Below are 23,934 nucleotides of genomic sequence, written 5' to 3' on the forward strand. Positions count from 1 at the left end.
TAAGGTGAAGTAGTAGCAGAACTACTGTTTGCAGTATGTAGGAGTAGTCAGGTTTTGCCTTGTTCTAAGGATGCACATCAAAATGAGTAACTTTTAAAGAATCTGAACTAAGCGCCTGTAAGACACAGTGCTGCACTTCGCAAGCAGGTACATGGAGAATGCCAGTGAGATGCTGACAATTTAAAATGGCTCTAAACCACAAAATCTAGAAGAAGGACAAGAGAAGAAACGGGAACTCCAGTGCTGTGCTTCACATCGTCAAAACTGCGCTTCCATAGGTCTGGCAGGAAATGCTGCCAGGTGGGGGTACGACTCTCGTGCACAGGATATTGGCTGTTTAATGGGTGCGGGGTTGGAGTGTAGACGAGACCTGCCCTGGGGAAGGAAGGAAGACAAGAACTTCTGTCTTGGTAAGTGAGCTGAAGAGGGAAGAAAGCTAGAAAAAACATACTTTGAAGGCAGGAGGATGGAGCATAAAGGGAAAAAATGGTTCTCCCACCTGCTGGCACCTCAGCCTCTTCCTAACTGAAAGGAATGCTGTGAAAGGAACTCAAGAAAAACACCGTGCAAGATAAATGCTGTGCTTGCCACAGGCTGACGGGAATCCTTCGCCCTTTGAGATTGGTAAAAGGCATCGTGTGTAAGAGGAAAGGCAAATGCCTTCTGTAGCAGCTGGTTCCACGTGTTGCCGCAACAAGCCAGCTTCAAGGTAAGACCAAATCAAAGCATGTTTTTGTGATAACCAACCTAATTTTGGAAGTAATTTTTTTTTTCATTCCTAGCGATTCTGAGCAGAAACCATATTTGCTTTTTCCTAGCAATCCTAGCAGTGCCTATTGAGTTATCATTTGTGGGCCACGTTTTTTGTCTGAAATAGCCTATGTGTGATAATAGCACTTTGATTTGTTGCTGCTGCTGCTTTTCTTGGATTTCTGGATTGGCCAAAAGCCGGTTACTGACCGCCCTGCTGTATCTGCCTCATTCACTAGCCTTATATTATAGTCTGATTAACGGCTTCCAGGGAGTTCAACAGGTGCAGAACGAGCTTGTTCAGAAAAGGCTAAAAATGCAGTTGCTAAGGGCACATTCTGTGTTTAATCCAGTAGCTTCACCTTCTTTTAGGCACAGCATTATAGGGGCTGTTCATGAGCACAGATACTGCTGCTCTTGAGTTCTGGATGCCTTCTTTTGGTTCCTGTCTTTGAGTAACTCTTTCTCATGTTTCAAGTCACAGATTTCATAGAATAGAATCATGGAATGTGTTACAAGCCGTGTAAATATTTATTTGAAAAGAAACAATTTAGCAAGTTGTTTGCATTTTACTTCTGAATATAATTTTTTTTCAGTCAATGCCTGTCAGCTGGGGTGCCAACCAGCTAGTTTGCTTACAACAAAGCGTAAGCCAGATGCAATCCTGGCAGTCAGCAGCTCTGTTAGTCGTGTCTCCTCCCTCCGCCCTGCCCCAAACCCTTCCAGTATTAAAGACGGAGTGTGTTTTGTGGTAGTGAATGATGTGAGCACAGTTTCCTTGCCCCTGCGAGGCTCTGGGGCTTTGTTTCGCTCCCTGGCACATTCAAGACTCTGCAAAAAAAGATGCTACGTTGGCGACAGCTCTGAAGACGTGGAAGCTGTGAACGTGCAGCCCTGTGTCATGGCTGCTCTTCGGGTTCTTACATCTCAATGCCAAGGCGACTGCGGTGGGAGTCTGTGAGAAAAATGCAATGCTGTTTTCTGGTAAAAGACTTGAGGCCTTGGAACAAGCCCGTTCACTCTTGCCAAGCGTTGTTGCGGCCTTTGAGACTGCCTGGTGGGTGTATACAGGTAGGCACAATATCCTCTCTAAAAGTCTTGGTTGGTAGCTATGCATGTAAAGAAATAAAAGCTATCAATCACTTCCACAGATTCCTGCAGCTGTCTGAGGCCTTTATTTTGTATTTGAAAAGATCTATATTTATGCTTTTATCAGGAAAACACAGGTTGAAAACTTGTTTAAAAAAACATGCTTCACCCTAGTTTAATAAATCTGGTCTTGATTTGCAAACAAACAAACAAAAAAATGACTCAAAACCAATGTCCCTGCTACGCTAGTTGGTCATGGTACCACTGATGCTGTGATACGTTTTCTTCGCCAACAAAACCAAGAAGCTGTAGTAGCGGAGGGCTTTGGGGCTGAGTGGCAGGAGCCCAGGCAAGGCCTCAGATGACGGGCGAGAGCTGCACTGTCACAGCAGTCTCCTATACCTACCACAAATCATCACGGTAGGTGTTAGCATAGCTTGACAGCACTAACGCTCTTAACCAGACAGGTCTAACAAGTCTTTTAACAGGTCCTAAAACCTAGACCCACTGTAGCAAAGACTTGATAAATAACCTTTTGGTTCAGCTTGCTTGATGTTAGCAGAATTGTTAAAAATACTGCAGTAGCAGTTCTGACAGCAGTGAAGTGCAACAGAACAGCACCAGCTCCCTGTTTTACTGCACTGAGCTACACGAACCAGCTAATGCTGAAGGAGCTGCAGAGGTAACTGAGCTGATGGTGTGCATGGTCTCAGCACAGGTGACTAAGAAAGCCGTTCAGAAAAGGCCTGTGAAGTGGGGGGTATTGCCCTTGCAGCCACTCTAGGGATCATGAAAAATACCGTCAAAGTTAAAAGCAGATGTTTCCTGATGTAATGTTGGCAGGGAGTTACTGCCCAGGCTCAAATTCTGATGCACAGCAGAAAGGACTTCACCTCAGCCCCTCTTAATCCAGAAAAAGGAGGCTGGGGCGGATGGCCTGCTAACTTTGACGGGAGTGGCAAAGATAAAACAAAAGTATGTAAAAACCTGTGCAAAACCAGTATCTCTTTTGTAAGCTGCAGATACAAAGTTTGTATCAACTGCTCTGCTTAGATATGAAAAGGGGAGCTTTTCGGAGTTGGCATGGTCCTTGGTGAAGTTCTTCCTCTCCTATTGTTCTTCCCACTGAGCTACCTGCTTGTTAATTATTTTCCATAATGGTAATTGAAAATGATTCAGCATGGCATGGTAAAGCAAGACAGAATGATTTCAGTATTCGAGATAAAAATAATGCAGAAAACCAGAAGATGTAGTTTAGGGGCGAAATGTGTACTACTAGTTGAATGAAAAAGCTTCTAGTCACATGCTCATAAGTAAAGAGGATGCATGCTGATACAGGTTTATGAAATTAAGCTGAATAACCCGTTTAAAAGCTTCATCCGTACATGCAAAAAAGTCATACACTTGCTGCTCAACTGGGCACATCTGAATTTATTGATGTAAAGCAGACAAAATTCTCAACCACGTTATATCAAAAGTACTACAAATGTCATTCTTAAATTTGTGTAGCAATGGATCACATACATAAACCACACACATCATAAACAGCCAGCAGATTTCTCGGGCTTTTGTTCCCTAATAAGACTTGTTACATTCCTTGAGTAAAAAGTTATCTGGCTAAAGCCACTGCTTGAAATGCACTGACTGAAAATAACAGTAAAAATGTAGCAGAACTTCAGCAGAGCGAGCCAGTCACAGCCGTGGCTGGACAGCTAAAGCAGCGATGAAGCTGAAGAACAAGGAACTACGACTGTGTGCAGGATTCAAAAGGCTGCAGGCAAGGATGCCGTACCCTTACCTGGTTTCACAAATTATCATTGATTTCAAATTAAACTATTTTTTCCTCAAGTGAGGGCTGGGGGAAGAAGGATGGCAGCAAGGCACTTCTGCATCTTATTCCTCTATGCAGGAACTCCAGGGGCAGCTATGAAAGTGCATTTTTAGGTCAAAAGGAAACTATGTGGGACAGGGATGCTGTGGGACAGGGATGCTGTGGGACATGGGGAAGAGCCCAAGCTGGACAGGAAGGAAGGGCAGGCATGTGTGTCCAGGAGAGCTTGCAGATGTGATACTGAAGCCAGAGCTTGGGCAGTTGGAGCGTGGCATTTCCATTTGGGAAGAAGAAGAGGCGGTATTTTTCAGTTTTGGTTTGAAATATCATCTTTCCCTTCATTAGAGATCTCTGGATTACTGTTGCAAAACACTGTTAGCTCTGCGACACTGCAGGAATCCAGAGGCACCAGAACTTCACAGAGGTACATGGCTCATATCATCCCTCGTTTGCAGCACCAACGCTTGTCACATCACTTGTGCCGGGACAAAGCTTTGTGTCAGCTCCCCTCAGCTCTTTTGCTACGGCAGACACTCCCTTCCAGTCATCACCTCCTCTGAGATACCTCTATAAAGTGCATGCTTTAACACTGGTTTTAAACTTTACTTTGGTAACGTGTAGGGACTCGTGATACTGAGTAGTAAGGCCTGACTTTCCAAAAACTCAGATAAGCACAAAGACACCAGTCTAAACTACCATTCAGAGATGGCGCTGTTGTAGCTGAAATCCAGACTTTTTCTTTTTTTTTCCCTGAAAGATGTAGAAGTGCCAAGGCAGCACCCATGTGAGAATAGTGGCAGTCAGCTATTATCCCTCTTGTCTGGTTTCATTCACATAGTAATTTCAGAAAGCTCTGAGATGCTATACTGAAAGGAAAAAGTTTACCATTTTATGAGAGGAAGTTTAAAAAATTGCATCTGGAAAGAGATCCTGAATGCAGACAGATCTGTAATGCCAGTCTGTGACTCTTGCCTGAATGCACTGGAAGCTTGACATGGAATTCAGCTGATGCCAATTCAGTATTGGCTCTAGCCCCATACTTTCCTATTAGCTATGTTTAAAAAGCCCATTTGAATTACCTGAGCAGTTTACTGATTATTTAACATATTAACAAAGTAGAAAATTGGGCCAATGAACGATTGAAGTCCAGGCACTGTTACTGTACTGTATATAATCAGGGTCAGAGGGAACTTTCAGGAAAATATTCCAGAAAAGCAGTGTCCCGGGATGCTTTAGAAAGCCGTGCATTATCAGCAGGTTATCTTCTTTTTTCCTTGTGGAATCATCTAAGATACAACCTCCTGAAATGCAACAGCTATATATTTTTCTAAAGGAAATAGTCATCAGATCTCTGTTTCACAGGGTACTCTTACCTACTGTGAATCTCTAGCATGGTTTACAGCACAGCACCCCTCCACTCCCTGCACCCAGACTTTCACTGGTAAGCTTATTGCTGTTTCGGCTGAGGCACAAAGGAAAGACTTATGCCATTGAATGAACAGCTGCTGCCTTCCTAATAAGTCGCTCCGTCATTGGTGAATTTGGTCTCATCACATCACGTTCCCTCAGGAGGCACCTGAGAAAAGAGAAGTAGGAGAGAAACAGGAAGAAGGTCAGGACTACAACATCCGTTTTCCCTTAAGGTCACCAGCAGTATTCTTGTTAGAGGAGGAAAACAGTACCTAAAGACCCAACTCTTGAGGCGCACATTTCCCTTATTTGGCCTTGGTGGTCAGTTTAGGCAGAACAGTGTTCTTTTCAGCACTGACAGAGACGGAACACGAGCACCCAGAGATCAGAGCGCATGGAAGAATAATTCTGATATTTTATCTAATTTTTATATATTTCAAAGAGGCCTTGGGAGGTGAACAGGGAAGGCTTCATATTGTCCCGAGAATCCATTCTTCAAAGTCCAGGCAGACCCAGTCAATACGTTTCAACAGAACTCAATATGGATCAATGAGCAACATCTACAATTTCTACCAAACAAAGCTCTTAAGATTTGTAGTAAGGCAAGCTCACTTATGAGGCTCTGTACATCTTATTTCCCAATAAAGCAGATGTCAGATGTCATCATTAGGACATATTCGATTTTTCATCAGTTCAGACACCAACAGGAAGGAGGCCATGCTTTAAGACAGAACCATTTGAAAATCAACTGCCCTTGGACAAATACAGATCATTCAGCCAGACTGCAAGAGCGTACTTTTGGAACTGGAAGCTATTTTACTTTTCATCCCAGTTAAACGTTGCTACATTTAACACAAATGCTTGTGCATAATTTTAGCCTTAATTTAGAGGTTTGAGTACACTCATTACTTCTTACTTTCAGTAACAGTACTACTTCCACAAATATTTATCAGGAAAAATACTCACCGTGCAAGGTTTTGTTTGGCTTGTGATTTCGAATTTAAAGCAGCATGAATCAATAACTGGCTGAAAACATCTCTCTGAAAAAAAAAAGTTAGAAAAAATACAAAGTAATAAGTAACATAAAATATTGCTAGTTACAATGTCTTGTTTACCAAATTATTAAAACCACTGGGGAAGTAAACTCACCACCAAGAAAAATTGAACAGCTAATGCTGCTAATAAGGGTCTGCAAACAGGTATCAGTCACAAGCACAGTTTAGCTTTTCACTTTCTAAGAATGAAGTGGTGTTAATAATGTAAGTGCCTAATGGAGGCTACTGAAAGACGATTAAATCGTATCAAAGTCTTTTATTGATCTCCTTTACCTGAGCATTACTGCCTCCTATTTGGATTAGTTGATAACGGATTGGGTACAGCAGGTCTACAGCTTTATCACAATTTCCATTTTCAAACTCTACAAAAGCCTGGCACAGTGGCAACCCCAAACTGGGAGCCAGGGAAAGCTCATGGTCTTCACAAGGTGCTCTGTAGAACGACAAAGCGGTTAACTCCTGTAAGTCAAATTATAAATATGCATATTTCATTGCCAGTCTGTCACTGCCTGCAGATAGAAAAAAAAATTAAAATCTACCATACAAAGCCTGATGTTACAGGTTTAGATAATTAATTAGATAATATCTTTTGATGTGGTTATGTTACTTTCACCTTTTTGTTACTCATCAACCAACCACTTTTCATTTCTTCTGAATACACCTGCAACAGGCACAAGCCCAACCCCTCCTGCCTTTGCAATGAACAGTTTTGGCTAGAAGAAGTGAGAAAACTGCACAAGTTTCTCATCTGATGATCTCACCAGAACACCCTACTACTAGTTCTTTGACTGTCCTTATCTCCACTAAAAGCGACAATCAGTCCCTTGCAAACAGCCCACCATGCAGCACAGTGCCTCACCGTCTTTGTAATATAAACTGTATTCCCAATGACAGTTCTCAAAGTCTGCTCTTTTATTCTAACCATGAAAGATTGTTTTTAGGCCCACAAGCTAGCTCTTAAGTTTTTTGGTTTTGTTTTGTTTTTCTATTATTTTTCTACTTTCAGTGCTTGAATCCTAACTCATCTAAGAGTGGAAGAGGCATATAACATGACAATCTGACTGCAGAAGAAATACATTCTAGCAAGCATCCTTGCCAATATTAAAAAAAAAAAAAAAAAAAAAAAAGTAAAAACACAAGTAACCAAACTGTAGCTCTTTGGTCTACAGGCAATACCTGCATGGGACAATGTGGAATTGTGTTTTTCCACTGCTACAAAAGGAACTTACAGTGATAGGGTCTTGGAGGTAGTGCTATTTCAGTGTCAAAAGGTTGGTTGGCAATAGGAGGAGAGGAGGGCTTTCTATCCCAAGCAATATAAAGTATTCCTGAGAATACAGTGCACAGTTCACTGCTGTAAATTCCATCCATTGGTAAGAACAGATTTTTCTGTTAACTTTGCAATTATATCTTTAGCATTGAGGAACCTTAGTCACTGGCTTCTGTTTTGAGTGCTTGCAAGGACAGCTGAGATGCACACTCCCACACTAGTACCTTAAATTTACCAAACACAGAGCATACTCTGTGCTCTCTTTGGAGTCAGTATTACAAATTGCCCATTTCTTCCGCTAGGTCAATGTTGATTTTTCAGTATGCAGCATTGCCCTATGTGGTTACCATTCCTTGAACAAAATACAGCGTCCTGGAAAGTTAGAAGTGCACAACAGATGTGCATTTTAAGTCAACAGCTCGAGATAGTAAGTGATGAAACAACTCATTTAAACATTTGCTCCAGCACTCTGAGAAAATACACAGAGATGGAAGACTGATTTTTTTTTTTTTTTTTTGCTTTGTCTTGCAACTGATCTGAGGTATTGATTCATGAACGACAACATACCTCCATATGATTTCCATCCACAAAAATAAGCATGTGATACCAACCACCAGAGAGCGCCATGGAATACTTCACAAAAAAATTCTTGTCGACTTTAAATTTCAAAGGTTAGGGAACAATAGTCATGAAAAGCCAAGAATGACTGTTGTTTGTGCCAAAGCTTTGTGACTGCTTTTTTTAACAAATAGAAAACGCATCTTAGGTATCATTTAGCTATTACATATTCATGATACACATAGATTAATCCATTAAGCCAATCGTTAATGTAATCCCTTCATCTCATAGTCTGTTTTCTCAAATAATAAAATTAAGCTTTATAATACTTTAAACTACAGCTAAAAACGTACAGCTGTATTACTACAAAAGGCTGAACACACAGGCAAAAGGAAGCACTGGGTGAAAGGATAAGTAGCACATGTTCATTAAAGCTTCCCTGAAGTGGTGTGCCTGTGGAGTTTTATATATACTTACATACATTTTATACATTCACCATTTCCTACTCAAGTCAAATCAGACATGCTTAGGCTTGATTTGACAGTTACTTGCTTTCATACGTACTCTTAAAAATTACAGTTATTTTTTATTATTTTTGATTGATGGGCATTATAGTTAGGAACAAATAGTGACAATTTCAGGTTCTCCTTCCTTCTTTTTTAAGGCAAGGGAAGCAACAGATGCTGAAACAGAGGAAAAACAGGGTGTAGGGGGAAGAAATTACATTTAAAGCATCAATATATCAACCCCTTCAAAAAAAACAAGGCAATTTACAGTTCTTTAATACAAAAGGGAACACCAAAAAAACATTGTTTAGATTAAATACTTCAATACTCAAATTTTGCAAATAATTGAATTTGAAATCAAAATATTCTCTAGAATTACTTTGGCAGAACTTTAAATTCAATTTCCTGCAGAGGTACTTCACAACACATCAAACGGTAGCTACTGGAATATCACTACCAATGCTCTATTATTAAAGAACCTTTTAAAGCAGAGCGAAAAAGAACCACCATAGACAGCTGACATATATTGTAGAAATGCCCTTTATACAGGTGAAATACTTCCATTTGTTGTGTGTAACATAGCTTATGTGTGTAACATAACCCACCGAAAGGAAAATATACAGCAAGTGTTCAGTCCATGAGGTCCATGACCTCAGACATAAGAGATTTCTGCTTAACAAGATTAGAAGCCCCTCTAGACATAAACTAAAAAAAGAATTAATTACAGGGATCTCCTAACTGGAGACTGGCCTACTGAAACCAAACATGTCCCAGCGACATGCTAAAGCAAAGAACAGCGCGTTGTAGTGCTTCAGCAAGCCAAAGACACTATCACCCTAAAGTTCAGAGAAAATATCTATTGAACACAATACTTTAATTAATTTTCTTACTTGGCAAGCTCCTGAAGAGTTGTTAAAAGCTCATCAGTAGTTTTGTGGTCTTTGGCTCCAAGTGAGGACATCAAGATGTGTACATCATTGAACAGAAGAATGTGATCTTTGGTGTGCTGCTTCGTAAGCTTGAGAACATTGTTCCACCTGTCTCCAAGCTTCACACCTGACAGTAAAAAAAGTAATTTTCTCAATAAAAATACCACATGCAAAAGCATGGCTTTGCAATATACATTCAGTCACCCAGCATAAATAGCATTCCTACTAAATTCAAGAAAACATTCCCTGATGTGGCAAAATTTAGACAGCAATGCTGAGCTGCAGCCTGCCATATTTGGGTAAAGAGTTTGACTGTCCATAATTTATAACCAATATTTAAAACTGCATTATGTGAGGTTCTGGCTCTATTATGAGATTACTCATGTCTTCTTGGAGATGTTCATAATGAACCGCCTGTAGCAATCAAATTATACAGAGTGATAAGATGGGTTTCATAAACACACTCAATGCATCATTAGTGTTTCAGCAGAATACCATAAAAATAATATTCTCCCCCCTTCATGAACTCCAGTGTATAAACACTAGCAAGGAGAAATGCCACTTACGTAGGAGAGCAGACAAAAGCCAGAGGCTAATGTCCGTGTACTAGCCATTTCAATTGGTATCAAAATAAAAAGTTAAATATCTAATTTAAACTTACTTCAAGGAAGCTCTACAGCTTTTTAGAGGCTTATGTACTTGATTGTCCAGCCTCAAATCTCCAGGGACAATAGAAGTGAATTTGTCAAAACAGAAATATATGACCTATGCTAGCTTGAGCTGAACGAAAGACAACACTGGCATGCAAAAAAAAATTCTTGGGAAGAATAAAAGTTATGCACGTTATTAGGAATATCACATTGACACTCTTCTCAAGAGCAGAATTTTATTCTGTAACAGAAGATTCCTTCTGTAGCACTGACCAAGCTTGCTCTTTAAATACTTCTCCAACATGCAAGGCAGGGGAAGGGGGGAGGCAAAACCCATTCCCCTTACAATTTAAAAAAGACCAGCAGGTGAATATCCTACCTTCCAGATGAAGCCTGTACAGCATCGAACAGTTATCTACTACATCCAGCATGCCTCCTCTCAACAGACACTGGGGAACAATCTGTAATCACAGGTGTTCCTAAGGTGACCAACTGATGTGCTAGTAGGAACTTATTCAGATAATCAAATTTATTTTCACAGTACAGATATTAATTTTGTCTTTTTATTCATTCAAAAATACCTGTTTTGCAATATCCCTAGTAGCAGCTCTCCCAAATACAGCACTTTGCAATGACAAACACTTATATTGCTTCATTTCTGTTGTTTTCCCTGTTATGAAGTTAAACTCCATAAGTATGTTGTCACCAGGGTATTTTATTTTTTTCCAAAATAGTGCCATAAACATTACTTCACTTTTCCAAGGTTAGTAGGTAGGAATCTGCCTTGTAGCTTTCTTAATGCTTGCATTATTTGTATAATCCTTACAAAGATATGTTATCCTATCTAATTTGATATTGCTTATTTAGAAAGATTGTTTTGAAATCCAGACAGTAAAGAAGTATAATAATTTAACTAGGAATGAAAAGACATGCTTTTGTTGACTTAGTAGCTAACATGCAAAATCAGTTCTTTGTAAAGGTAACTTGGCTTTATAGGAAAATTATTTTACATCTTTTTAAAAAGCTTTTTTCAGCAGGAGCACTTCAACCTACAAAACATGAATAAGAAACATGGACAGAATGGAAAACAGTTATCAACAGTGCCACTGAGCTCCTTTAAACACAAGTGTAAGAAACACTTGAACTATGTAACACACGAGTCTTTTGGGCATTTTACCAGTTGAGAAACAGTTTCCCTAAAAAACCGTAACAAGAGATGTAAATAATATATATACATATATGGCACACTGTGGTAGGTTTCGATCTCATACAGAAGGAAGAAAGAACATATCATGGTCTTAAGCACACTCTCAGTAAAGAAAAAAAGGCCCCTACTCACATGATTGTCATAAATTGTCAAAGCAGCTTCATATTCACCCTGTAAAAGCAAACGAGGACTGCATGATTAACATTGAGATACAGTAACCGAAAGTGACTGTAGTAACCAAAGACATATATACAATTAATAGCTGTCATAATATTACTTCACGACTGCCTTATGACTTCATTAAAACAAACCAAGTCAGTCAAAGAAACCCGGAGGTGTTAAAAGAAAGAATGAAGCCTAAGATAAACCAGGATTTACTAGGCAAAATAATCAGTATGGTTAGGTTTCATTTAATAATAGGTACCAATACTAGTGTAAGTTACACATGAAGGAGAAAGACAAGGTATTACCTCTCATTCTAATGTTCCTTTCAGGGATTTTTGCAAAAATTAGTGCATCCCACGGTGTATGCAAAGAGGCAGGAAGAAAAATAATTTTAAGCAGGCTACAAAAAAGTTGTACAGATAGAAGGTGGCAAAATAAACAAGCTATTAGGCTACTATTGAGAATTATGCTCCTTCTATGTTAATAATACTGAACACAAGCAAGTTGCTCTGTTCTCAAGTACACTGCCTCCTCAATGATGTCACATTTGTCTCCCTGCTGAATTGAACCCCACAAGTGCTAAGCAGTATTAAATACAAGGAAATTCAGCATTGCAATTGGACAGGTTGGGTAAAATTGCAACCATTTTTGAAGTGTTTCAGTAATAAGAACTTGTAACATTAGTAATTAATAACATTGCTGACCTAATTTAGAGCTCATTGCCTCTTCTCTGTAGTCAGCAAATTTTTGGGCAGCAAATTAGTATTGAATTTTAAAAGAATTTTGCCTAATTTTTGTCTGAAAATTAGAGATCCAAGTTCATCTTTCTACCAAATAACTGTGCCAAGCATAATTAGTGAGACTCTTTGATCTTCAAATGCGCAATAGTCTCACAGCAATTTTTCAACATTCTAACAAAGGTCCTGTAACTTTGACCAATGTAATTAAAACTTCTCAAAATAATTGTAATAAAGGACTAGCTTGTAAAAATGGCATTATACTGTTTTATAAAAACATCTCTTTAAATAGCTGAAAAAAACCCTATAAATGTTAGGTCTGCCTTTTAAATAGCATTAGATGAATGACCGATCTGGACCATAAAACACCTATATGAAAATAACTCATACCTTTTCAATAAAGTATAAAGCCCAGTGCCAGTAATTATGGCAAGCAAGCATATCACTGTTCTGGAAAAAAAAGAAGTAGAGAAAATATTATTTACAAAATAACTTCCCATTTAAACATATCTAGTCATATTTCTGCTTCCTTCTTCAGCAAAACCAAGTACTTCATGAGACAGAAGAGACCAGAACTTTAAATCAGCTGGCCAGGACACCTTCTCAATTGATACATTTGCTTCATGCAGCTATTCAGGGAGACACCTCAAAAACAAGGCTTCCCCCACATAATTTTCCAGAGAAGAATTTCGATTGGATGCCTCAGAATTCAACCTTTTGCGGCACTTCTTTTTTTCCTTAGGAAAAAAAAAACCCATCTCTAAAACAAGAGTAAGATTTGTCTCATCTAAAATTTAGGCATTTTGTCTAAAGTAACCTGGATATATAATGGAGAGAGATACCCCTTTATGAGGGCCATTTATCCCACCCATTTAGACACCCAGCTTAGACAGAGAGGAATCACTTCTTAAACATATGTTTTACTATGGACTACAGAAGTTGTACTAGATACCAAACACATTGGCAGTTCACCAGATGAGCTGAGTATTTGCTGGACCATACCAACTTTGCACTGTCCTTTTCAGTTGGCACTAGAACTTCCAATCCTCTTCCCTACATAGCACTTCAAGACAATGCTACTGCAGTTCACTTTTGCGAGCACACTGACAGTCGACAAACAGGAATATAATTCCATAATCCTTTGGTGAAAATTAAAATACCAAAAAGGTTCGTCCCTCTCCTCCCATTCTCTCCCAGTGCTGTAGTTAATGTTCTCACAAGTGGAAAAAGCATCTTCATGAAAATGGCGACAGCTGCCAGGAAGCACAAAGGTTACCAGTGAATGCGAGAACTTTATGGTGCTAAAATAAACATTCTGGTAATCTTTACTTGCTTAATATTAAACCACAAACCAAACCTGAGCAACTGAAGTAGTTAAGTGCTTGGCTGATAATATCAAGTTTGCTACCATACTCTGATTCCAAATGTCATAAAAATAAGGACATGGGAGCACCTCACTGAATAAAACAAAACCATTTTTCTGCTGCTGATTTTGAGTTCTGACTGAGATTAAATTGCTAAAGGAGAATTAGGCTTGCAGGTTACTAAATAAATAAATAAAAGTAGGCTATGGGAACTCATTCCAACAGCTCACAAGAAACAACATTCCTATTTAATACTAAACAGCACTGGCAGAGAGGTCTCCTCTGATAAAACAATTTGCTCCTTTTGATTTTGTGCTGAAATCTACATATAAAACAAATGGCATCTGATTTTTGGGGAGGGTGGTGGAGAAACAAAAATATAAAGTACTCTGTAAAGAAAACCTGTACCAAACCGTTGCCACTCTTATTGGGAAGGAGAAAGATGAATTAAAAACAACATAAGAAGGCCAAATACTGTGGCAGTACAGATAGACGATCTGGTCATTAAATAAAAATTAAAAATTCCAAATCACCAGGCAAAATACAAGCAACTTTATTTAAACCCTTAGAGAGACCTGCTTTTTTAAATGCACTTACATTTTAACACTGTGTTCATGATGGCTAAGATGAAAAATATTGCACAAGTGATTATAAATATCAGTATGACATCAGCTGTTATAAATCTTAACTATACTGTATCAGGCACAAAAGTACATCAGACAATTCTACTTACTGATCTTGTACTTTGTTACTTTATTTTAGTTGGATAAAGGCTATAAATAACAGAGGCACCCAACTATTTTAAGAAAGAGTTCAAAAATTAATCCAAAAGTCAGTGATGGGGTTTTTTTTAAGGCATCATCCAAACTGTCCGCCCCCTGCATCACTGTTTCATTAAAATTAATAGATCAAAGGACAAAACGCTTTCTGAGAAATGACAGATATGAACCTCAAGCAAGGGTTTTCTGCCTGCACTTCCAAGCTTGGTACCTTAACTTAAAAAAACAAGCGCAAGATAAGCAGTCCTTCTAGCCTCATTATCCAGCCCTGCTCTTTGGGTGAGGCGGAGTGGTCAGCTCAGATGCCTCTAATATAGACTCTTGCAGGTTCTAACAAATTCAAACCTCTCAGCCTTCTGCTCTGAATATGACACATTTAACCACTAGGAAAACACATGCTGTCCAACAGAAATAAAAATTACAGCAAAGGACCGTATTACTGACTAATTAAGCTGTTCGATACTCTGAGAGATACTAAGATTTCCTGGATATATGAAGCAAATTCAGTACGTGAGAAGAGACAAAACCATCATTTTGCTTTTCATTACAGTTGACCTTTAAAAATCCTTCCCTATCCAGAAGGAAACAAATATTTTATGAGTCGTCTCAAACCTTTGATTTGACTGTGTCATTTCACACATCATCTTAGATTCCCATGAACAGGTCTAGCCAGGTTCCTCAACTGACTCTCAGTGCTCATCTCAGTCTAAGCAAAGCTTGTGAAAATATCACTGGTCACTTTAGTTTTACAAACCATACAATAAATCACACATATATAAATCATGCATCAATAAATCACAATTTTCACATCTGATGTTTCACCTATCTGCAATGGCCACGTTTTTGAGATGTAAAATACCTGATCAGCTCCACCAGGAAAGAGAAACCGCGCGGCGGGGGGGAGGTGTGTGCACACACATGCAGGTACAAACCACACACTTTTTGAAAAGCCTTATTACAATATGCCTAGATAAAGTAAGGTAGTGTGAGAGATAGACTGTGTGAATCCCGACCTACTGACATGTTTGGTGTTTGTGTAATCTCAGCAGTCATAGCAACGATGGCTTAAAGTGGTCTACAGTATGCGTCCCTCATAATTCTGCCTCTTCGTTCAAAAGCAGCACGGGTAGTAACAGTACCTCAAGCGACAGTTTCTTCTAATATGTAAGACTTTCATTGCTTGTAACATGTCTACAGATAGGAAGGAATTGCATGCAGAGAAATCAAGAATTTGGCTGGAGGAGATATAGAAGGCCTAGAAGGAGTTTTTTCAGAGATGCTACAAGAATGTTTACCTTCCAGTTGGTTTCCGTTTCCTTCATAAATTCTAACCCTTTGTTCACCTCTGCTTTCATTTCGTTTATGTGAGCTATAGTATGTACAGACCATGCATCTGTCTGGTTTATAGCCAAAGCCTATGAATGAAAAAAGGGAAAATGTGATGAAGCTTTCAAACTTGCAAATAACAATATTTATCACTGATGCTATAGAAACAAGAGACTACTTGTTACTTGCTGCATATTAAATACATCCCTGTACCGTTCCAACTAACCACAGCCAGGAATTGATTTGGACAGAAAAGGAAGAAAATATTTATTGGCTGCCTTTACTTCCCAGCTTCTACTGCACAGAGATAAACACCTGCAAAACACTTTAAAATGCAGGCTTTAATGAAAATTATTATATGTTTTATTTCACAGACATGAATCAGTATCAGCCATGAAAGAATTGCATGCATAGGCACGATATTTCCATGACATAGTGCCTTGCAGGTAACCATTTCTTCTACAAGAACATGTCCAGCTCTGACTATTCATCAAATTCCTCTTTCTTGCTCCAATATCTCCCAACAGGTTTTAGGCATTTTGCGAAGTTAGGCATTAACTTCATAAACATTAAACATTAATGTTCAGTCTTTGTTGACACTTTCAGGAATTTGATGTAACACAAGTCTGGCAAAAACACCCATTAGAAATTAATTGTATCTGAGGCTCCTGGAGGACAGGACTCCTGAGGACTGGAGAAAGTCAAGTATAATTACTATCTTCATAAAAAGGAAACAGGCCAGCTAAAATTGATCCCCAGGAACATTGCAGAGTTAATTGTTCAATAATCAAGGAACAAGCATCTGGGACAAAAGGGAGAGGGAAGCCAAGCAGGATGGATTGTGAAGAGCGAATTACATTAAACCAATCCAACATTCTTTAATAGGAGTAAACAGACAATTATACATGGGGGAAACAGCAGATGGGATAATATATGGATTTTATATAGGTGTTCTGACACCATCTGACAAGGCATGGTCATAAACAAGTGAAGGAAATACAGTCAAGATGAAACTGCCAGGGTATGGCATAGATGTGGGAATCTCTCTAAGGAATAGTTATTGGTAGCGTTTTATAAAACTCTGTGAGCATTTCCATGTTGAACTTTTTGCTACTTCTACTAACGGCTGGGTTGATGAAGCAAGTCAGTTCACGGCACTTGCACAAACCACTACCCAGATATAGGGACCAGGTTTAAGAATTCTAAAAACCTTTTAGCACTAATAACAGGCAGTTTACCTCACGGGCAAGCTCCTCAGCACGATCGAAAAGGTTTGTTTCCATGAGTCCAAAAGAGTAGTAGCCCTTCACGTAGCTAAGCAAAAGGGCAAAAATAGTACATCATCTGTTTAGAACTAGATTTAACCTAGGACTGAAAAACCTATTAGAAATAGCATTTAACTCAAAACAGTCCTTACTATTCAAGTTACAATGAAGGTTCAAGTTTGCAGAATACAGAAAAACTAGCTAGCTCTCATAGGAAATGAGTCCCAGAGACACCAGCATGGGAAACAGTAACAAGATGCACATCACCAGTGTTTTGAGAACCGAGATTTACATCTTTATGTAAGGTAGAATTAAAAGTTGACCAGAACAATCTGCTGATCACTGTTGCAAGATGCAGAATTAGAACGCTAGAAGACAGTGCTGTCACAAAAGTCATCACGTCTCAAAAGCAACACCTAAGCGTAGCCTTCTGCACTTGCCCCAGTGCCCACAAAACTATAGGCAAGCACTTTCATGTGAAGTGGCCCTTTACAACTGGTTCTGAAGCATCCCCATTAAGCCACAAGGACCCAATATAAAGGAAAATTAGGGATGTTATATGCTCTTACACACATACCTGATACAGTCATTTTAAGAATATCTAACAAGCCATAGGACAAGAGGAAATGGCCTCAAGTTGCACGAGGGGAGGTTTAGATTGGATATAAGAAAACATTCTTCACTGAAAGGGTTGTCAAGCATTGGAACAGGCTGCCCAGGGAAGTGGCTGAGCCACCATCCCTGGAGGTATTTAAAAGGCAGGTAGACGTGGTGCCGAAGGACATGGTTTAGTGGTGGACTTGGCAGCGTTAACAGTTGGAATCAACAATCTTCATTCTGCCTTCCTGTCAGTCTTTGGGATAAACCATAACAGCTAGTGCAGCAAAGATTTATTTCAGAACTACATTTCCAAGTTATAGCTCCTTTCTTCCTTCCACTCATATGCTCTATCACCCACAATGTGAGCCTGAAGGAGTTTTGCCACTGCCCTCAGTGAGGACATGATTTTATCCTGTTTGTTACATGCCATGTGCCATATTTGACAGCAAAATCTACTCATTAAGCCACAGCTCACTGAAGAAAAAACCCTCAACAACAGTCAACAGGGATACAGGAGAGATGTTCTAGCTGTCGTCAGGTTTTATTCACTTCTAAGCCCTTGACATGTTTGTTTCCAACAGATCCTGCTATTTAGATGTGTCTGAACTCAAAAAACACAAAGTACGTGCACACTAGATAAAGAGCCATTTTCAAAATGAAGCGTGACCCACCTGCTTAGTGGAATATCAGGTGTCCAGAAAGGATAAACCCGGGCAACCGAATCTCGCATCTGTATCTGATATCCCAGGTAGAAATAAGTGTCCTGGGAAAATTTGAGGGCTAGGAGGTCAGTTGGGTGGCTCTGCAGAATCTGTTCCCATAGATCACAAGCTTTTGGAAGCTGGCTAGAAATAAAAAATTAATTTGATTGCTGAGAGATGGCACACATACCTGCCTCTACTGTTAGTTCTAACCTCATGCTGTTCTGAAAAATAGAAAATTCAACATCAAATAACTTTGGTTTTTTCCTTGAAGGAATTTCTTAGTCTTTTTTAAGGCAGTAATGGCATTATCTTCACTGAACACCTTCTGGGAAATCTTTTGACAGAAATGTCCTTGGGTTAGAACAAGTCACTGTAACACACAAAGAAAGCGAAATGAGCTTAAAGCATAAATCTAAAGATTTTCCTACAGGGTTGAACAGTTTTTACAGAGACCTACCATAATTAATATAATTTCACATGCACAAAGACACTTTCCCTCTCCTCTAGTGAGGATCAAACCCATAGTAACAGGGCCTCAGTAGCTTCCTCTTTACCTTTGCTAAGAAGTACACAAGGCAAATCCATGCTCACCTGTTTGTTTAACAAACAAATGATGAAAGTGAATCATTAGCCCATACCTTCTGCAGTGCACATAAATTCATCATATTGAACGGAACAGTGAGCCTCTACACCACTTCTGACTGTCTGCTATCTCCCTATTTTACAGAGGAAATAGTTTTTGACACAGGGAGACAACAGAGAGAAGAAAAGTCTGTTCGTAGCTTTGCTTCCCTGGATCCAAGTCTGTGTTACATTATATTGGACCTTACTGTAGTTAAATATTTAGTTTCCTTGTTCTAAACCATATACTCCACTGATGGCTCTATGACAGGTTTAAAACATGGAGTGCTTAATGACATGAAGTGGTGGCAATAGAGCACTTCCCCTCCTATGGTGCTGCTCACTAACTAGTCACGGTGCTTACAGTTTGGAGAGGGAAATTCAAGAACAACCACTGACATCTCACCCCGATCCTTTGCTAGATGTCGGCTAATGTCAGGCAACACTAATACCAACTATGTCTTCCACCTGTGGTGGCTAAACTCCTCACAGTCCTTTAAATGGGATGACTGTGAACTTACCCACTGGCAAACATGTCCAGTGCTGATACATGAAGCCTCTCCCGCTCAGTCAGTGGCTGTGATTTTGAAAGCGTCATCATCGTTCTCATTGCACTGTCCAGCTCTTTGTTGAGCCGCACTGAACTTCCAGTGCCAATCAACTCCAAACCATTAGCAAGGACATGTCCCATTGCTACAGAAAATAGCACATTACAACTTGAGCTGTACAGCATTGCCAGTAATTCACCTCTACATAAACACGATGGGGGGTTCCTTCTTTGTCTGAAAGAAGACTCATACTCACAGGGGTCTGGGAAGTCTCAAAAGCCTAAAGTTTTTACAAGTTTTTCATGCTAACCATTTAAAAAGATGTGAAATGAAAAAAAACAACCCACACAAAACCATCCCAGCCTGCTCTAGACTCTGAAGAAGTTTTACAGAATTCTATAACCTAACACTTCCCACTTGCCCACCAAGACACAAGGTATTATCCAGCACTTTCTATGCTAAGAACTAAATGTTATACTTACTAAAATTTGGATCTGCTGCTTTTAACTTTGAGAGACACCCCTCAATACCTCCAAGGCTCTCATTATTTGTCCAGGTTGCGTACTGTAAGAGAGACAGAGAGAGGATCAAGGAATCCCCGATAATATTGGGCTTCTTTTCATTCTCCCACACGTGTAAAATCCAAAAGTAAGCAAGACAAAAAGACAAACTTTGGATTCACATAGGGTTAATGTAGTAGGAAAACAGAAAAACTGTTTTCTCTAAGGCAGTTTGGCCACTAGCAGAACTAATAACTGTGGATTTCTATGCGGCTTATGTCTACTGGTTGATTCTCCCATGTCAAGCAGGATGAACACACTGGCTGAGGTGCATCCCCCACAGATGCAGCATCCAGCACAGCCCTCTGATATGAGAGTTTGCTGCTGCTTGCTAATGGCTGAGCTCCTGTAGCAGCCTGATTGTGAGGCTATCCCAGTTGTTAAGAAATTTAAACATCAACTACCGCAAAGACTCTTTCAAACCCCTTCAAATCACATTTTCTTACACTTTTTGGTCATACCTGGGTCAGCGTAGCATCAAATAGTTTACAGGCTTCATTGCTAGTGGTGGACAGGACAAGTCCAGCATCCTGCCAGGCCTGCACGACAAACAAATAAAAACCTGCTCATTTTACACACGCATTTTCTAGACTAAGCCAACAGATTTTCAAATTGATGGTGCTCTGATATTTTCGTCAACTATGCTTCTTTTTAAAAAAAGAGGAAAGCTGGAAGAACAATGTAAGCAGATACACAAATCTTTTGTGCTCTTGTAGTTACATCTGAAGACTCAGTAAGTTGGGGTTAGCAGTGGGAATAAAGAAGCAAAAAATTATAAAGTGTATAGAAGACCTTGATTACGCATCTCATAATGAGGGACCCATTCTTAATTCATTACAACTCAACTTTTGGCTAGTCCCCTGCTCCCAACACACCTTGTGTGAAGTAGAGACATGGTAAAATAAACCCCTGTTTTTTTATAACTCAAATCAATACCTTAAGTAACTTGTAAGCCAAACAGCCTGACAGAGCACATCCACCCAGTCACTGGAGTTCAGCCAACAAAGAACTTGGACCACAGGCTTGTACACAAGCCTTAGAAAAAGGGAGAACATGAGCTTTTGATAAAGCTAAAATGCAAAACAGAATCAGGATGCCATAGTTGCTTAACAAGTTATGTAACACTGAGTGAGGTGCTCCACCTCCTGGCTAGCCACCGGAGAATGAAAAGAGTTCATTAGGCAGACACGCAGTTTACTCAATGGTGAATTAAGCTGCAGCAGCTATAGCACCCTGGTTCATGGCTGTCTCCATGACTGCTCTCTTAAGTAACTCAGCCAACAAAATGCCTATTTCTAAATGCCTACAATGTGGGTGCCTACAGCAAACAGGCATGTAATCTCTAGTCGCTTGCAGGCCTTTCCCTCCGCCTCAGGACAGCCACCCAACCACAAAGCCTGTCATATCACAAGCTGAGGTGCTTCTCTTGGCAACCTCCTCATATATGTTTAATAACATTTGGGTTTATTTCTATTAAACACTCTCCATTCAGCATTCCTTTACTGCACCCATCACTACCGCAATAACCGTAGGCTTCTCAAGCCCAGACTTACATTCTGCTTAAGTATACGCACCTTTTAGGAGCTGCCCCAATCACTTCAGTATCACTTTTATTCCAGTACACAGAACACACAGGACAGACATAAAAAAGACCTAGGGCAGCCATTTCAGACTCCTCCTAATAGGGGATTAGTTCTTGCAGATGCTGCAAGAATTCAGTTCATCTCATTTTACACTTTAGGGTATTTCCTGGTTCTAATGACCCAACTGTCAAAAATTTTAAGTAACCAGGCAAAGAAATCTTTGCTAATACTATCCCAAAGCTTTGCCACTGTGATTGGATTAAAGGCTCACGTTCCAGCAGCTCAAGCACTTGTGTGTTCAATTACATGCCAGAAAGACTAGACTAGAATGTAAAATCACAAATTTTCTTTACAATCCATGCTATATCCAGAAACAGCGTAAAAAGAAAAGTCAAGAGGGTTGCAAAATTAGGCCTGCTACTTACAGGCTACCTTTCAAGGTGCCCTGCAAAATAGGCCACAAACCACTTTCATCACCAGTTGTCAAAAACAAGCTCCGTTTGAAGCAGCTCTCTATGACACTGACTGTTTTGCACAACAGCTTGAGGTACTTTCCAGGTAGAAAGCATCATCCCATTTTGAGGAGTTTTGTTAATACTAAGATTCACTGGCATGAAAACACCTGTGCAAAAGTATGACAAAAACCAGCAGAACTAGGGTTAGTAAAAAAAGGCCTGCATCCATCACAAAGGATGCTGCTGATCTAGTTGAGGTACGTGCTGTTTCCATCCACTCTAGAAAGCCTCTGCTCTGCCAAGGCTACAGCCCGGGTAACTCACCCTTCACTGGAAGACTCCCACTTTGGCAACAGGAGGAGGATGGCAGCAAGGCTGCATCATGTCATGTATGCCACTACTCCTCCTGTTAGCATGCCAGGACAAGAGACTGCATGGAAGAACCACCCCATAACAGCTGCTGACTCCTAAAAGACATAAAAGATCTGCCCTAAAACTAATCTGTTGTTGCCAGACAAGAACCAAGGAGCTACAGGGAGCACAGAAGAGCCAGCACCCCTTGTCCTCTGCGTTGTACGCAACTGGTCCTGCCCAGACTACTTGGGACATTCATGCCTTCGGGCTTGTCTGTACACAGGTATCATACCGTGAGTAAAGAAATCCACAAGAGAGGGAGTGCAAGCAGGCAAAAATCAGCCTGGAGAGTTTGTAACACAATTATCACCTCCCCTTTCCGCACAGGCTGCCTTTAAGTTCTGTTACACTAATTTCCCACAGCCTTCCTCTCTAACTCCAGAAGAGATTCTTCTCTATGACGCTTCTTGGAGGATAGCGCCACGGCCTTGGCTCTTCTTGCTGCTTCTTGGCAAGACCAAAGCCTTGCCCTTTCTCCTGCTTTAAGATGAGAGTTTAGTCACAGGATCTGGTGACTGTTTATTTGTATTTTTGCTCCTGCTAGAATCCCAGCTGGCTCTGAGGAATCTCTGCTCTTTGTGGGTTGCTGTTAGCACATCTTCCGTTACTTGAGTGGCAGCTCTCCACAGCTCTGGCACTCATGAACCTACGACACTCTCAGAAGATCTTGAAGACTTCTTTTTTTTACCCCCCCCTGCCTAATTAACCAAGAAACAAGAGGAGAGTGAACTTCAGCAGGAAGAAAGCACGCAAACAACTAATCAGTAACTAGCTCCTGCAGCCAGATTTTGAACCCTTGGACCTAAAGCTGGTTTAGAGTTAAAAGAAGGCCTGACCCGCTTCTGAGGACCACAAAAAAGGCAGGCGAGCACCCGTGGGACCGGCCTGCACTACGGACAAGACACAGAGGTGTTCAGAGCCGAGTTTGCTTCCCCCGCCGGAGGGAAGGCTGCAGCCACTCGTCCCCGTTTGCAGACACCCCCCCCAGCAGCCTCACCCCTCCTGAAACCCGCCCCCAGTGTAAGGGCTACCGGGGGCGTTCAGGGAGACCAGCTCCAACAGAGGCCCCACCACACCGGGGCCGGCTCTCCGCGCCCTCCCGTCAGCCTCAGCAGGCTCGGCCCGGCTCAGCTCCCCTCCCGCCACAGACCCAGCCAGGCTCTCGGGGCCTCCCCAGGGCCCACCCGCACGGCAGGACGCCCGGCCTCGCCGTCCCGCTCCGCCTCAGACCTTGCCCTCACCTTACAGTCCCTCAGCGGCGCCATCGTCCCCCACAGCGGCAGATCCGCTGCCGTCATCCAGCGGCTCCGCGCCTCCCGCCCCGGCAGGAGGAGGAGCCGGGGCCGGGCCAGCAGTGGGCGGGGCCGTGCGCCGCCCGGCCCGTTGGCAGCGGCTACCTCCCGTGTTACCGGGGGATGGGGGGCAGCGGTGCTGGCGTCGGAGCTGTTTCGTGTAAATAATTGGTCCCGAAACGCTTGTTTCTTGCGGCATCGGGTACATCCATGCACGATCTGCTGTTGTGAAACACCTCCCCTCACCAGCTGTGCCCGGGGAGGGG

General features: G+C 40.9%; 1 protein-coding gene across 3 annotated transcripts in view; it reads right to left on the reverse strand.

Moving 5' to 3' along the window:
- Positions 1-23,711, reverse strand: part of TTC38 (tetratricopeptide repeat domain 38) — a 25,396-nt gene extending 1,685 nt beyond the window's left edge. The window contains exons 1-14 of one of the 3 annotated variants that reach the window (XR_012587422.1): positions 23,618-23,711; positions 20,386-20,463; positions 19,847-19,928; positions 19,338-19,509; positions 18,163-18,336; positions 16,865-16,940; positions 15,596-15,715; positions 12,548-12,607; positions 11,388-11,426; positions 10,428-10,509; positions 9,360-9,525; positions 6,409-6,568; positions 6,047-6,120; positions 5,044-5,246 (exon numbers count right to left, since the gene is read on the reverse strand). Coding sequence is in view for 1 of the 3 variants with exons in the window: in XM_074590168.1 (XP_074446269.1) it covers positions 5,153-5,246; positions 6,047-6,120; positions 6,409-6,568; positions 9,360-9,525; positions 10,428-10,509; positions 11,388-11,426; positions 12,548-12,607; positions 15,596-15,715; positions 16,865-16,940; positions 18,163-18,336; positions 19,338-19,509; positions 19,847-19,928; positions 20,386-20,463; positions 23,618-23,674 (1,434 nt within the window). In the remaining 2 variants the exon portion in view is untranslated. Of the gene's footprint in view, positions 1-3,250; positions 5,247-6,046; positions 6,121-6,408; positions 6,569-9,359; positions 9,526-10,427; positions 10,510-11,387; positions 11,427-12,547; positions 12,608-15,595; positions 15,716-16,864; positions 16,941-18,162; positions 18,337-19,337; positions 19,510-19,846; positions 19,929-20,385; positions 20,464-23,617 lie in introns of those variants that run through there. The other 2 variants (XR_012587425.1, XM_074590168.1) reach the window with 2 other exon arrangements.
- Positions 23,712-23,934: the final 223 nt, after the last annotated feature.

Source organism: Larus michahellis, chromosome 1 (assembly GCF_964199755.1).
Source record: "Larus michahellis chromosome 1, bLarMic1.1, whole genome shotgun sequence".
Lineage (NCBI taxonomy): Eukaryota > Metazoa > Chordata > Aves > Charadriiformes > Laridae > Larus > Larus michahellis.